Source organism: Rhipicephalus sanguineus, chromosome 6 (assembly GCF_013339695.2).
Source record: "Rhipicephalus sanguineus isolate Rsan-2018 chromosome 6, BIME_Rsan_1.4, whole genome shotgun sequence".
Classification (NCBI taxonomy): Eukaryota; Metazoa; Arthropoda; class Arachnida; order Ixodida; family Ixodidae; genus Rhipicephalus; species Rhipicephalus sanguineus.
The window spans coordinates 156,952,635-156,968,689 of NC_051181.1; the positions used below are offsets into that span (position 1 = coordinate 156,952,635).

At 40.3% G+C, this 16,055-nt stretch overlaps 1 protein-coding gene across 1 annotated transcript in view; it reads left to right on the forward strand.

The window, feature by feature from the left end:
* Positions 1-16,055, forward strand: part of LOC119396849 (uncharacterized) — a 30,955-nt gene that overhangs the window by 2,037 nt on the left and 12,863 nt on the right. The window contains exons 5-17 of the mRNA XM_049416644.1: positions 237-350; positions 651-792; positions 945-1,004; positions 2,740-2,865; positions 3,885-4,105; positions 4,565-4,662; positions 6,008-6,116; positions 6,652-6,792; positions 7,682-7,795; positions 8,163-8,304; positions 8,956-9,435; positions 14,576-14,701; positions 15,156-15,391. Coding sequence (XP_049272601.1) covers positions 315-350; positions 651-792; positions 945-1,004; positions 2,740-2,865; positions 3,885-4,105; positions 4,565-4,662; positions 6,008-6,116; positions 6,652-6,792; positions 7,682-7,795; positions 8,163-8,304; positions 8,956-9,435; positions 14,576-14,701; positions 15,156-15,391 — 2,031 coding nt within the window. The 5' untranslated portion in view covers positions 237-314. The remainder of the gene's footprint in view (positions 1-236; positions 351-650; positions 793-944; positions 1,005-2,739; positions 2,866-3,884; positions 4,106-4,564; positions 4,663-6,007; positions 6,117-6,651; positions 6,793-7,681; positions 7,796-8,162; positions 8,305-8,955; positions 9,436-14,575; positions 14,702-15,155; positions 15,392-16,055) is intronic.

The following is a 16,055-nucleotide window of genomic DNA, read 5'->3' on the forward strand; positions in this document are numbered from 1 at the left end:
TCCTGTGCCACAATTTGACACGGTCGTACTATCGACTAGTGCACCTACTTTTACTCTTGCATTCGAAATCGAAAATCAAGCTTACTCTTAAACGTGTCTTATAGCATTGAGTGGCCAATGGTCCTTGGTCTCCTTTACCTCATTTAATTTCACAGATCTTTTCCTACCATCTGCCTTTATCTTACTCTTGGGCCTTTTTATTACTGTTATTTCTGTTCTCTTATTCTCTAAACAAGACATGCTTTGGCTATGGATTCAGCAAAGAAGAAAGGGCATTACATGGACCTGTTAGCCTCTATAACCCCACCGAGCTCATGGTATATGAAGATGAAATGACCATTGCAGAACGTGTAAGTGCAAACCTTACTTGTGTTCTATTTTTACTACAAAGAACTGAATATTTCATAGTCAAAAGGCACATTGTAAAACTTAAATTGGTTTCTATGTTCCTGACTTCTGTGTTTGTTGATATTTTGCATTATAAGTGCTCCAGCTTTTCATGAAAAGAACATGGGGTCTCTGTGTTCTAAAAATGCTTCCGATAGTGATTCTACTGTCGAAGCCAATGTGCATACATAGGAAGTTAGCTTGACTATACCTTTTCTTTTTCTGCAGCACAGCAAGTGATGATTCTAAATTTTTTTTTCCAGATCTCTAGCATCTCAATAACAAACCCATACATTTCTGTAGCGGCATTTTATGTTGACGCTGAGGACCAGGTTGGGAGTTGTGCGAACAGGGCACCAGCATCCAGATTGGCTCATCTCTCTCAACTCATCACCAACAAATCTGGTCTGTACAAGTCATGGGCTCATTTTTCAATTTGCAAAACTATATAGCATGAGTAATCTGTTTTGTCAAATGTCTAGGACAGAAAAAAGTTTTTTTACCAGTTGTTTTTTTACATTTATAATAAAACTCTTTTGCTATGTTTTACTGCTCAGCAAATGTGCCATCCACAACACGCAGTCCACGAGTCAAGCATAGGACAACGGGTCCTCCAGGTATGTGCAAAGAAATGATTCTCTTGAGGGTAAATATGTGCATAAGCAATGTATACAAAGGACTGGGATAATGTAACTATTGTATTCCAATGTTACCATTCATTTTCATGCTTTTCCAGTTGTCATAGTGGTGTTTTGGCAGCATTGCCGTGTGGGTTAGCTTAGCAAATGATGAGTAACATGGAACTGAGTGAAAGGAATCTCAATTCCTAGTGTTACTTCTTCGTTTCTCTTATGGTGAGGCTAGGCATAGTGTTGCTTTTGTATTGGTGGATGACACGATGATTGGTTACACACCTTTGTCTGATATTCTCAAGGACCGCTGTGACTTTAGTTACCAATTCAAGTGTGTCAGCAGAACAATAAGTAACCACTCCCCTTTCCTAGCTTCATTCCTTCAACCACTGAGCACTTCTGACGCCCATTGGGGTCCTTGCGTAGTTATAGCTATGGGCAGAAATGACACCCAATTGAAATGAATGCCCATTGCGAGAGTGTTCACTGTGCAGTAATATCCAATTGTTGGTCCTTATCGCATGTGTTTATATGTTGTTGAAGAGGTGTAATTTTATTGCTTAAAAGCAAATAAACAGATAAATAAAAGTGTAACTAATGATCAAATTAAGGCCTAGTCCTCAGGAAACCAGCACTATGTTTAATGCTGTGGCTGATTTTGGGTCTGTCACTTGTTTACAGAAGCTCAGAGCGATCAGTAAACTTAATATTTTTATCCCATGGTAGAATGAATTATTTAGTCTGTTCATTCCAGCCATGCCCACTGGTGGATGTGGCTAAAATGAATTTGCAGGTGACATCAACCATCTGTCATAGCACACGTTATGGGCCTGGCTAATGAGAAAGTTGTTTTTCACGTAGGCCAGCTTTTCAAGAGTTGGCGACCAAAGCAACATGAGGGAGCTGGGGGAAACGTGGACGCCATGGGGGCATAGTTATCTCTTCTGCATGACAAATACGAAAGAAGGGGAATTGTTCGAGGAGCTAGTTTCTTTGTTAGACACAACTAATGAAACCAACAGACAATTAAGCCAAGGAAAGTATAATTGGTAGAGCATTGGACAAGTAATTCGAAAGTTGTGGGTTCAGATCCCACCGACGGAAAGGGTTATTTTTTGTGCTCTCTAATTCCTTTCAATTGAGGTCAAAATCATTACACTAAAGTTAAAAAAAAAAAAAACAAATAATGTTCCCTATATTTTCCTTGGCTGAATTGTCTGTCGGTTTCATTAGCTCTGCATGACAAATAGTTCATATTACCAGACCAAAATCCTAAATCTCTCCATGTGCCTCCACACTGGAAAGTCAATTTTGCTACTGAAAATAGTAATTATGATGCAGTTGGTAGACGCTGAAGATACCATGCAACTACAGCAATAAAGATGAGGTTTCTGGGCTCTTGGTGTACGAGTATGGCCGATGGGCCTGCTTTTGTAAGTACCCCCCACAAAACAAAATCCTGGCTACACCCCCTCATGCAGTATGTATGCTTGTAATGAATATCTAATGATGACAGACATTTTTGTGTCATGTGTGACTTTCTCACAACACAATTCAGATTGGTATGCTGTAGAAGCATACTTAGATCAGAAATTAGGTGTACACACCCCACCAATGACTTTTTCAGGCCATGTATGCGTTTGCAATGTTTTGTTAACTAAAGTAGAAAACTGGGGATGTGGTGAGCTACTAAATAATACAGATTTTTTTTTATTTGCAGACTCTCTGATCTGCGTTTATACAAGGGAAATCAGGTTTCCAGATCTTTTGACCCAAATGTGCGATTATGTTGTCTACATGAACATTGCACTGACTGAAGATACCAAAGAAGTGCAAGTTCGGCTTGGTGAGTCTGTTTTGTTATTTGTTTTTCTTTTAAAGAGTGCTTGATGCGTGCTTGTGCATAACAGGTACTGTCACTTCCAAAAAATAAGTATTCCACTGAAATTCTGGCAGCAGCATCTGTCATCCTTTCAATGGCACTGAAGTAATCGAACCCGGCCTGCTCTCATATTAAGAAAATTGAGTAGGCTCTACAGGAATCTACTGCTTGAAATGAGGTGCAGTTGCAGCAATGTCACAATAGCATGCACCTTGTTGTACCACTTTCATAATCAGCAAAATTTTCAGGGAAGATTGTATACATACAGGATTTCACCTGAGCTGGCTTGTGCAATACACAGCTCATCACAGCCACACGATGTATGCATGTTTTTATTGTATATGACTGCTAACTGAGCAAATTATTTCATTACTTTTGCCCAGCAACAAGGGTAACATTGTGCATTTTACTAAGGTGTGTTTTACTGAGTGATTGTGTTGATTTATTTGTGAGCTTTACTGCACTGTACATACACTTTGGCGTGAATATTTGGCAACTTTCTTGAGAGGTTTATACTTACTCATCGTGGGAGAAAAAAAAAAGGTTGATCCTTCTTTCATTGGAATCTGCAACAACATGAAAGTTTCGTGCAATGCTCTGGTGTGCCCGACACGACACATCTTACTAGGCCTGTTATACCTACTTTATGTGACGGGGTATGATGTCCTCAACATCTATGCTCCTTTCTGACCGAACTTGTCTAAGAGGCATTCAAATGCACATTGCAAGTGAACGAAGACGCTGGAAGTGGAAATAGACATCTTGTGCTGATGCTAGAAAACCAGCATGCTCTTTTGTTGTCATCACATGTGATGTTTGAGGAGCACATAGTAAAACTCTTGCATTTTAAAATTACGATTATGGCAGTGAAGCACACTGCAATATTCAACCTGGCAATGTGCTCATAATGTGGTGTCGAACCAGCAGTTGCAACTGGCTGAATAAATAATGCCTCACCTACTATACCGCTTTCTTACCTTTAGATCTGGGTTATGACCAGCTTGTGGCTCTGGACAGAGACTGGGTGAAAGGATTACTGCTGGCACCAGAGCCTCGTGTTGTCGAGACCCTTATGCACTTTGAAGATTCTAAACTCAAAGATCACCTTCAGTTATGGGGAAACAAAATAAAGTTGGCCAAAATATCTGGGCTGGCCTTCTTCTTCACCGATGTCCCAATGAAAGACGCTTATGGTCTGCATGAGGTAAGAGATTTATTTGCGGAAAAATTTTTAATATTGGCTACAAGACATTTTTTTACCCTTAGACATAATACGTTCTTGCTTATACAACATAAGTATTTAAGTGTGTACAACATGTGCAGCAGTCTGCACACTATTTTTTTAGAATTTTTTTACCCAAATACATTATAAATTATGTAACAACGAGCTCTCTATTATATTTCCTTCGAAACTCTTGATGCCTATTTTGAGTGTTTCCATTCTTTCTTGTATCTTATTCTTCATAATTATTTGTTTAATAAGACCCATGTTAAATTGGAGCATAGTCAAGGTTATATACTATGTATACTGCATTCTGACATTTTATTTAGTGCTGAATTGTACATTCATTGACATATTGTCTAATGTACCTAGTTAAACTTATTGTAACTTCAGTATATTTTCTAGAAATTAAGGTATTCCTGTCTCCCTTCTTTTACGCAGAAAGTATGGCAGTTCTTCAGTCAAGCTGAGGATCAAGTCGTTCTCCTTGTCGGGTTGACAAGTGTGAGTGACTTGCAGCAGCTGCTGAAATTCGCAGGGTGAGTTTTCGTACATGTGCTCTTGCTCACCTAAGCAAAAAAGTGTTGTGGGTCTGCCTGTCCTTCTATCAATTCTGTTTTCACATGTACAGTACAGTCCACTGTTAAAGGGAACACTCAAATGAGCACCCTTCATATTGCTGGCCCCCTAAAGGCAAGTGGATAGGGAAACTTTCTTCGTGCATGGCACTGTTCTGTCAAAAGGAGTCGCAACTGTCAACCACCAGTAGTCTTATGCAAATCTAAGCCACTGTGCTTTTGCAAGAGAGCAAAATTTGAACATGCCCTGCACACAAGTGTTCCCTTTAACAGTGGACCCGTCTGTACCTTTGTGTTGTAACAAAAGTATGGCTTTGTCAGCAAACAGGGGACATATTCTCAGTCAATCATTTCTGGTGGCACTTACACTTTTGTGTGACTCAGTGTCCAGTATCATGCCTCATAGGAGTGATCAGCATCGTGTTTCCTGTCTTATTTAACAAAAGCACACTGAAAGGGATCTCTCGTACATGTTCTCGTAAGAATGTAGCACCTGACCTGGTAGCTTCGTCTTGCATGACATCAGTGTGAAAAAAATATATAGCCTGCCAGAAAAATAATAACATGAAGCATGAAGTACTTTACAAAAATATGCATTCATGCAGCTTTGAAATAAGCCAGAGCCAGGAATATTGCAAGACAAGAACATCGAAGGTGTTTAGTGGAGTCTTATGAAGAGTACAGTAAGATGTTGCTACTGCACCAAGCTTGTTGTGACGGCTTATCATGCGATGTGCTCTCACTTGTTCTGAATTATGGAATGCCTGCAGACTCTTCATACAGAAAGCTAAGCCAGTTGGAACTAGCTGGAACTTGAGGCATTCTTGTGCATAGGGGGAAGAGGAACACTGTAGTAGACACAACATGGGGACTGGAGATGGACTATGAAGTGCTTTCAACTTTGTGCCCATGAGCCACAGTTGCTCATAATCCCTTTTTATTATTTTTAGTATTATCACCTTCATTATCAGTCTGTCTCCCAGCAATGTACAATTACTCTTATCTTTGCCAGCTGACTCCATCTTACACCTGCAACCTTCTTTATTTCATCACACCATCTAGTTATCTGCCATCCTCAGCTGTATTTTTTACTGCTAGTCCTGGCACATACAAACAAACTGGAAGTATTTGGCCACTATCTTTATGATGGGTCTTGTAATTAAACCCTGGTTGCCTGTACCAACTAACAATTTAATGCCGTACTTATGCGCATGTAACCTGGAATTGTACAGTGAAGTGAGATGTTCTCTTATCAAGTTCTATACTACTTGGACATTTATGTTCTCCTCATTTCTCTCTATTTAAGGAAATGTGATATACTGGTCCTTGTGAAGCACCATTACTCTATGCCATCGAAATGTGTCATCACAGATCCCTTTTTGACACCAGTGGTAGAACAAGATTACAAAAATTTGGTAAGCTATGGCTACTGAACCAGAGTACTCATTCTCTTCTGTGAATGAATCTTTCATTAGCTTTAATTTTTCAAGGCTGAGTGGCTAAATGCTGACAAATCTGCTGCTACAATGCTGTTGTAGTATAACAATTGGTTACTAAATTTTTTTCTTAATAATAGCATTTCATTCTTTATTCAAAAAATCAAGTTCTACGCCTAATACTTTTTAGGAATTATGAAGAGTCTGAGCGAGAATTTCCTTTTATGGAAAATATTATCTTTGGTTATTGCGTTTTCTTTTTCCCCTTACAGAATGTAAAATGTTTCGCTTGATGCTGTCTTAATTTTTGGTCACAGTGATGCATCATAGTGAAAAGCTATTCGTTTACATCTTCAAAAGCCAAAAATTTAATTATTCTTTGTGTATGTGTAAACCCTCACCTGAGCGCCTAATTAAACTGGCAGAAATGTAAGCTGACTTGTAAATACTGCAAATTTCTTGGCATGTGAAATCTGAAATAGTTGCGTGCATTGGAACTTGAACTGCATTGCAGGCAGCGCTGGTGCAGGAATCTGGCTTTAAGACTGCAGTAGGTCTGTCTCTGCCTATGGTTGTGACTGAGTACCACCTGAGCAGCACTGAATACACCAACAGTTCTTCTTGTGACAAGGAACACTGGGTCAACTATGTCGATGTGAGTGCCTTTTTTTTTTCCTATCTTTTTCTCATCTAAAGCTTCATCCCTGTTATAACAAAGTGCTCAAGGTCTTCAAAATACTTGGTTATTCTGGTCACTTCACTGTATAAATCATGCACTGAAATGTTAGCAGTACGGCCAATACGTAAAGACGTTCATTATTCAAGTCATTTCTTTGTAGAGGCATTCGGCTGCACAGTAAAACCTTTCATAAGTGAACATCGCTTGAATGAACCTACAGTTCAATGAGGTCGTGGAAATTGGCTGTGTGTGGTTTGGCAGTATGTAAATAAACTTATTAAACATTAAACTACAAGCTTTTTCACAACCTGGCAGTACATACCTGTATGTACCTATTCGCCACATTTGTTTATAAAGTTGTGTGCATTGGCAGTCCTTTGAACTCAGTGATGGAACAACAGGCCAATCGTTACTTATTAGCTTGCATGAAGAACCTATGTCGCTGTTAACATGCCAGTCTTGATACTACAATATTGTTTGCCCAAACCTAGGTATATATACATAAATATATTCTCTCTTCTCATGGGCTATTAATAATAGCATTGCCAAAGCCACTTGTAACAAATGAACATGATTACCCATCTTCTAGATCACAACTGCTGTTCACATGAAGGAAAGCCATTTCACAACTTTTAACATTTTATGGAGTCAGTCTTCTGCATGCCCTTTCTACATCTTGCGATCATAGCAGTACAACGTACAGGCTGTAACGTGCCTGTGTTTTGGCACTAACTCTGCTTTTTCTTGCTTATTGTGCTGTGCAAGCATTCAACAGCCTTTTTTTTTCTTTTTAATAGTTTTAAAATTGAAGAGCTGTTGACTGTTCCTGAATTATCTTCATTCCAAGTGGCTTACTCCTTTCCAGACGTGTCCAAATCCAAAAAGACAGACAGAATATGACGACAACCTGACAAAATCAGTACAGAAAAATGGCTCTATAATATACTCATTTCAAGATGAAAGAGTCATGCACCAACAGGTAAGTTAATTGCTGTACCATTTTAAATATTGTTTGCACATAGTTAAAAACTTTTTTAAAGGCTCAATCTGTGGTGTCGAGTGTACAAGGCAGTCTGCATTCAAAAGTAAACTTTGTATATTACAGTATTTGCCCTCTTATGTGGTAAAGTACATACCTTGTTAACTAAATGTGTTTTGGCCACACTAATAAACTGAACTCTGTTTTATTTGGAGCTCATGTTTAGTCCTGTATGCATGAAGCGAAGAATATTGAGTTATCTTGTATTGAAGAGTAATTTATATAAGGTACAAAAAAGAAAAAATTGAGCCTAATCCACCTTTTGCAGCTGCAAAGCAATGTATTCAATGTTCTTTCCGATATTTAGATGTCCCTGTTTATCAGTAAACTCAAGCGGGGCTGCATCACTGCTTTCTATGTGGAGTATGAAGACTGGATGGGAGACTGCAACGCAAGACAGTCTATCACAAGACTTAAAATGATATCTTCACAGCTCAACAGGACAGAAGGTGATTTTTGTTTGTTAGCATACCAACCTTTTCTGGATTGCCTTTGCATAATATGGTATATTTCAAAATAAGCTGTTTTTGCTAACAGAAAATTTAGTAACGCTTACCCGAAACCATATAAACGAAGAATAAAACGGTGCTTAAGACGGGACGAGATGAAGACACAGACACGGCGCTGAGCTAACAACCTGGTGGTAACAACATGGTTGTTAGTTCAGCGCCGTGTCTGTGTATTCATCTCGTCCAGTCTTAAGCGCTGTTTTATCCTTCTTCTACTATGCATCAACCAGCCCAATCAAGCACACTGACCATATAAGCATTGTCTGGACAAATTTGTGTCAAGCAAGGTGTGTCTTTCCTTCAGTGAGTCTGTAAAATCTATTATGAAAGGTGTAGAGCATAATATTCAAGTGTTATCAGGACACTTTTCCCACATACAATAAGTTTATGGATGCCCCTTTTTATCACAGACTAATTGGCATTCAAATGCTGCCGATTCAACAGGCTCATGGCCTTCCCCTCATTTGCATTATGTATAATACACCCATATCTGTGCACTGTACCAGCATGAATGAGGCCCTCTATTTTCCACCAATGATTCTACTCTGCAAGCTGTATGAATGAAGCAACTTTCTCTTTCCTCATGTGTAGATATCACAGAGCCTGCCAGAACCACACCAGTCCATGTGGAAAGTACAACCACACCAGTCCATGTGCAGAGCACAACCACACCATTCCACATGAAGAGCACAACCACACCAGTCCACGTGAAGAGCACAACCGCACCAGTCCACGTGAAGAGCACGACCACGCCAGTCCATGTGAAGAGCACGACAACACCAGTCCATGTAACAAGCACAACCACACCAGTCCATGTAGCAAGCACAACCACACCAGCGCACGTGAAGAGCACAACCACACCAGTCCCCGTGAAGAGCACGACCACGACAGTCCATGTGAAGAGCACAACCACACCAGTCCATGTAACAAGCACAAGCACACCAGTCCATGTAACAAGCACAACCACACCAGTGCACGTGAAGAGCACAACCACACCAGTCCACGTGGAGAGCACAACCACACCAGTCCATGTGGAGAGCACAACCTCACCAGCGCCAGTGGAGCACACAGGTAGCTCTCATTTTTGCTATCACTACTGCTGTTAGTTAGGAAAGCTATAGTTGAAGGGACCATTGTCACTGTATCTTTTTCTTTTCATGTTTCGAACGAATGAAGCTTTATTTCTCATTGAGCAAAGGAGGAAGGTGAGAAAAAAAGCTATAGAGAGATGGCTTGAGGCCTTTTACACCCCCTTACAAGATATCGCTATGAGACAAGTTGGAAAAACATGCAATAGTGAATCTTGGGGACATGAACATGAAAAATGTACTTTTCTTGCTGAGTAACCTACATTGCATAGATCTTATATTACACTTAAGTTCCACTGATATTGTGACAGCTAATGACACTGAACTACATTTGCTAAGCAGTAACATTAAAAAATTACATTTTCTTAGCTAAAACTATTTAGATTGCCTTGATATCTATGGAAGCTCATGCTGGCTTATAACATTAAGTGAAAAGCTTCTATCTACCTTCACAAAAGGTTCATAAAAAAAATGGCTGGCTCTCCCATAATCGAGAGTAGCTGTAAGCATGAAATGTCTACTGGCAAAGCAGATTGGTTGGAGATTATACTAGCCATAATCTTTTGCATGTTCGCAAGTGCAAACCCTTGCGAACATGCATAAACTACACCACAGTGAACTGTGCACTCGTCCATATCAATACCATTATTTGCTGTAACTTCACGAGATAAATCTTGGGCTTTGCCTAGCTTATGCGGCCGTTGAGGAGGTCACAATGTGACAGCAGGCTGGCACTCCACACACACTATGGTGCCATCTATCAAAGAATGCGAGAACTCGCGTCGTGAAACTGCCATCTCTGGCAGTGCGCTGTACTTACCCACCACTGGCATTCAAAAGAGCAGAGGCTGGACGCTGGTATTCAATGCACTATCTGCCTTTGGAGCATCACTGTTGTAATAGGTAAATAAGGGTTCAGCGTACTAGAAGTTACAGATTCAGTAGTAGTGTGAACAAACACTATAAGAAGAACTGGTAAAGCAGTATATTTTCTAACTTGTTTGGACCACTACCAGGGCATGTAATGCGGTCCTGTAAGTGAAAGGGTGACTGCCAAAGACCGCACTTTTTAAAAGTTTTAGGCTGATTGTTGGATGTCTCATTGACGATACCTGGACGACCTCGTCTGAATGTCGGTATGTTCTTGTTGAGAACCCTGGATGTCTTGTTTGAAGTGCCCGGATAACGGCACTGGCATTTGGCTCAAGGTCACTTGAAGGCCACCAACAACGGGAGCTAAAAGCATTTCATGCTTGAAGTTGACCAACTCTCTTCCACATCTTACAGGTGTGTGAACTAAAACCAGTAGGTTTGAATAAATTTCTAAGCAATAGCACAGGCTTTAAAAAGGAGCAGTGGGAGTCGCATCTTGCCAGCTTGGACCCGGAGACTCAATTCATGCTTCTAGGCCATGTCCGTTGGGCTGCGAAAGCCAGTGGAGCCCTGAGCCTGGGGCACCACCGAGTTAGCTCTTGAATTCCCCTTTATCCCCCATCACTAAAATAGTTTTGTTCTTTTTCTCCATAAAAAAAAAAAGTAAAGAAGTGTTCCAAAGTATCCAAATTTATTTTCATTTCTTAGATATAGAAGTAGTATGAAGAGGGGCATGTACGCACACAAACATACACCTGCATGAGTACGCATGAAATGCATGCAGCATAATGGTATCAAATTTAGTGAGAAATGTGAGGGCAAGAACAGTTACTGTAGGCTTGTGTGAATAGTAAATTTTAGTTTCAAAGTTAATTCGAAGCTAATAGTGATTTGGTTGAATAATTTCGAATCTAATTCGAATTGTATATATCACATATTATAAAGAAAAATGAGCATATTTGTCATGACCTAACTAACCTGCACAATATTGTTTTTTTTAAATTGAAACAAGGCATGTGCAAATGCCATTCTTTTTGGTTCAAAGGAAGTGGAAGCAACCGAATAGTAGCAGGATTTGACTTTCGGTAGAATGCAAGTGATAACCTGTAAAATATGTTACGTTTAAAGTTTAATGTACTTGGAGCATGTAAGCTGGTATAACAAGCTTTTAAACTTCAAAAATGATGAATCGATGTGAGGGTAATATGTTCATGGGAGTCTTCACCTGAAAGCTTTTTAAAAATGCTTTACCAATTATAATGAAACTTGCTGAGTTTATGCATATTTGCATGCGGATTTAAAATGTGCAATTTTTTTCCTAGTGCAGTGTGCAGTTTTTAAATTCCAAGTGCCATTTTGAGAGCCATAGTCTGCCTAAACTGAGAGTTTCAAAGTAATTAAGCACATTAGAATGACCTGGAATGAATACGGAGTGCAAGAAAACAGGAATGGATGTTCTAAGCCCATTTGAACAAAAGTTGTGGTATGTTAAATACTTGTGGCTGAAATCCCAGCTCGGCGTAGGCTCGTTTGGAATGTTCATCTCATAACATTTGTTCAGATGGGTTTAGAACATCCATTCTTGTTTTCTTGCATTCTGTACTCATTCCTGGTCATTGTGATGTGCTTAATTACTTTGCAACTCTGTTTAGGCAAACTGGGGCTCCCAAAAAGCATATTAAATGTTTGATATTTTAAAAAGCACATGCTATACTAAACAAATAATTGCATATTTGAAATCTGCAGGCAAATATACATAAACTCGGCAAGTTTCATCTTAATAGATAAAGAATTTTTAAAAAATCACACCATCTCCCGCTAAAGGGGACCATGAGGCGATGCGAAGCAGCGTTTCGGCATGTCGAGCCCGCGTTTCAGAGTGTAAGGGAAGAGAGGGAAGGGGGAAAAAGGAAGTGGAGAGGGGAAGGGGAGAGAGGGGAGTGGAGAGGTTTTGTGCATGCGCAGTAAGGGTAGTCACGCCACACACCACCAATTTGAACTCCGCCATAAGATGCTTCGCATCTAAAAAATTCAGGACTGTCCCCTCTTAACTTTGAAGAGGGGCTTCGCGGCAGTGCGGATTTTCCCTGGAAAAATGTATTCATGGTATAGCACTCCTCTGCTGCAGTGAAACCGCCGTTACAGGGGGTTACATGCGGACTGATATATGCCTATTCATTCATTTCGAATACGAAATTTCCGATAATTTAAATTCGAATTGAAGCGAATTCGAATATTCGAAGTGCTCGAATATGCACAAACCTAGTTTACAGTATTGCACTTGACGTATTACCCGCACTTATGTGGGGCAGAAACTTGGAGGATAACAAAGAAACTTGATGGGAAGTTGAGGACCACACAGCATGCAATGGAACAGAAAATTATAGGCCTAACATTATTAAGAAATAGGAACAGAACAGAGGGGACCATAGAACAAACAGGGGGAGGACATTGGCATGCTACATTATGCATCAGACTACTAACCAGTGGTCAGTTATAGCAGCGGAATGGTTATCAAGGTACATGCGGCCGAGCACAGCAGAGTGTTAGATGGAGTGATAAAATTGAGAAATTCACAGGCATGTAATGGGATTGGCTCACACAAGGCAGGGTAAATTGGAGATCATTGAGAGAGGCTGGCCTTCATCTGCAGTGGATTTAGGTTGATGATGATAATTGTGAGGTAAAGGGAAATGAAAGTGGGCTGAAAAGCAGCTTGCCACCATTGAGAGCCAACCCACAACCTCTGCATTATGTGTCTGGTGCTTATTGAGTACTGCTTTCGTAGCAACTGCTTCCCTGTTTGCTTTCTAGGGTACCTGTGTAACCCTGCGAATGTTAGCCAATGTTACTAATGGCCACGCTCGTGAACGTCTGATGGCATCATATAGCAAGTAAACTTTATGAGCAGGCAGCTAACAGACTCTCGTATGCTGGAATCGAGAAGCCATGGTGGTTTCCAACAATAATGGGCCCTACAATTAATTGCTGTTTATAAGTATTTTCATGATGGATGCAGCTTTGTTATGATGAGGTTTGACTGTATAACATGTGTTAGGAATACAGTAAAAGCTCGTTAATTCGACCCCCGTTAATTTGGAAAATTGGATAATTCGGACGTGTTCTCTAGTTCTGGAGATCAAACTCTCGTTAATTTGGTCATATTTGGCCACAACTTAGTTAATTCGGATTACCTTTGGAGCACGCCAAGCACGAAGCGTCACAAATGTGCAAAGCACAGGAGCAAAAATGGTGTTTGTGAACAACCGAAACTGCTGCTGCCCTTCAGAAAGGCATAGTCGCCATCCACAATCTTACCACAATTACTTTGTTGGCGACCGAGGCTTCATCGGCTGCGGCAAACTTGTTTCGTTTTCTATTTTACTCAGCCCACACAAACTGCGTAGGTGCTATATGATAACATCGATAGCGACGGGGGTCAAAGCTGCGACAAGCAGTAGTTTCATTTCTGCTGCATGCCTTCAGAATTGCATAGTCGCTATCCATGATTGTGCATTAGCTAGCCAGGTTTATTCAGCAGCAGATGCAGTGCTCAGCAGTTTGGTTTCTAATCTGGAAGCATGCTGCACGCGCACCTTCAGAACTGCGTGGATGTTATGATTGTCTCTTTAGCGTCCATAGTTTCGTCCATAGCGGATGCGACACTCAGTAGCTTTGTTTTGATTTCGGGCAATGTGCGCACAATGTCACGAAGCTCAAACATAGTGGAAGCTGTTGAAGAGGAAGAGCTTCAGCTGCAGTCCGCGTGCTGCAATAAAACTCGCCTGCTATATATATTGTGATGGATGAACGATCAGTTGGCAGCCAATTTTCTGGCGAAAAAAATTATTGTCATGTGTGCGTGGTGGTGGTGCATTAGAAGGGAGGAGTGCAGAGCACGTTTCCGGCTAATTAAGACACTGGGCTGTCTTCCGCCACTGTCACATTGTAAATGAAGTTGCGAATGACAAATTGTGGCTTTTACACTGCTCTTATGCAAAATAAGTACTGAATTTATGTATTCATTAAGAAAATTGAAGTACACTGATGCAAGAGACACTTTGTTTATTCTTTTCTTGATACTTTCGATAATTTGGCATTCGGTTAATTTAGACATTTTTTCCAGTCCCGTGAAATCCAAATTAACGAGGTTTTACTGTATTTTCCATCCATGTAATTTCTTGTTCAAATTATCGAGCAGCAAATGCTAAAGAATAGTAACCTAACATCAGTCTTCCTGTCCTTTTCAGCACCTGTCATCTGTCTGTTCTCTCGTCGGCTCCCCAACTTGCCCCTTGCAGCTCAACTGTGCCCCTACATGGCTTACATGGGCCTCATGCATCATGCCAGCAATGATCGCTTCTACATAAATGATGGTAACCATGACATATCGGTGTACCATTTTCTGCAATGTTTAAGATTAATTATACATAATGTTTTTACTTGAAGTGCTAATGAGGAAAGATAAGGTCATATTTAATCATAAATTTCACCTACGCTATTTTCATTAAAGACATGGAGGTGTACTAACATGCATGTGCTTAGACTGTTAAGTGTATCTAATTTGTGGTGTGGTTACATGTACATTGTCTCTAATAAAGAGCTGTATTTTTAGATGGCAGCATGGTTGGATTCCTTAATTTTTTTTAATACCTTAGCGGCATTACGGGCAGATTGCACTGCTATGGCAGGCAGATTGCATTAAAGTGGCATTGCAGTGTGGTGCCTATAGATATGCTAGGGATTTGTGTTGTGTTTTCATGCTGAAACTGTTTTTTTACATTTGCATAGCCACGGACCTTAATGCAGCTTGCCGCTTTCTTTACTTAGACGCTGGCCTGTACCAGTTCCTGGCTCTCAGGCAGCACAATGTCCAGCACCTCATTATTGCAACTGCACCCATGCACTCACACTTGCTGACACAGCTGCGCGAGACCTTTTTACATGATGGTGTGTCTCGCCTGATGTACAGCATCTCAAGGGATCAGCCCCTTGAGACCCTTCATGGAGTGATGGTGCTTGCCACATCAGTGGTCGACTTGGATAATCTGCATAAAGTATCATCAGTAAGTTGTCATTGAGGGTCAGCATTCGTCAGTTAGTGGGGTTTTTTTGAGGAGGTACACTGCTTTTTAATGTTCCTTAAAAATTCTTGATTGATTTTGATGAAGCTTTCTGAGTTTGTATATGTTACGTAGTTTTTAAAATATGAAACATTCCACATGCTTTTTTGTGAGAAAAATTTTTCCTAAACATAGGGAGTTGCAAAGTATATCAGCCTATCACATTAGTCGAGAATTAAAACTATATAATATAACAAGAGTGGATGTTCTAAACCCATTTGAACAGTAGTTAAGGGTGTGTTGAACATTCGCAAGTGAGTGATTGTCGAGCTGGGATTTTGGCTGTGAAAGTTCAATACACCATAACTTCTGTTCAAGTGGGTCTAGAACACGTATTCTTGTTTCGCTACATGAACAAAAGAAGGGAATTTCAAGGGCTCATTTCCTTGTTTGATACAACCTTAATGAAGACCAACAGATAATGGAGCTAAGGAAGATATAGGTGACGTTAATTGTACAGTTTAAACTGTATTATAGTAATTATGATATAAATGTGAAGAAAGTAAAGTGGATGAAAAGAAAACATGCCGCTGGCAGAAACCGAACCTGCAACCTTCGGAAATGCGCCCAATGCTCTACCAATTCAGCTACGGCGGTGGTCGTCCTC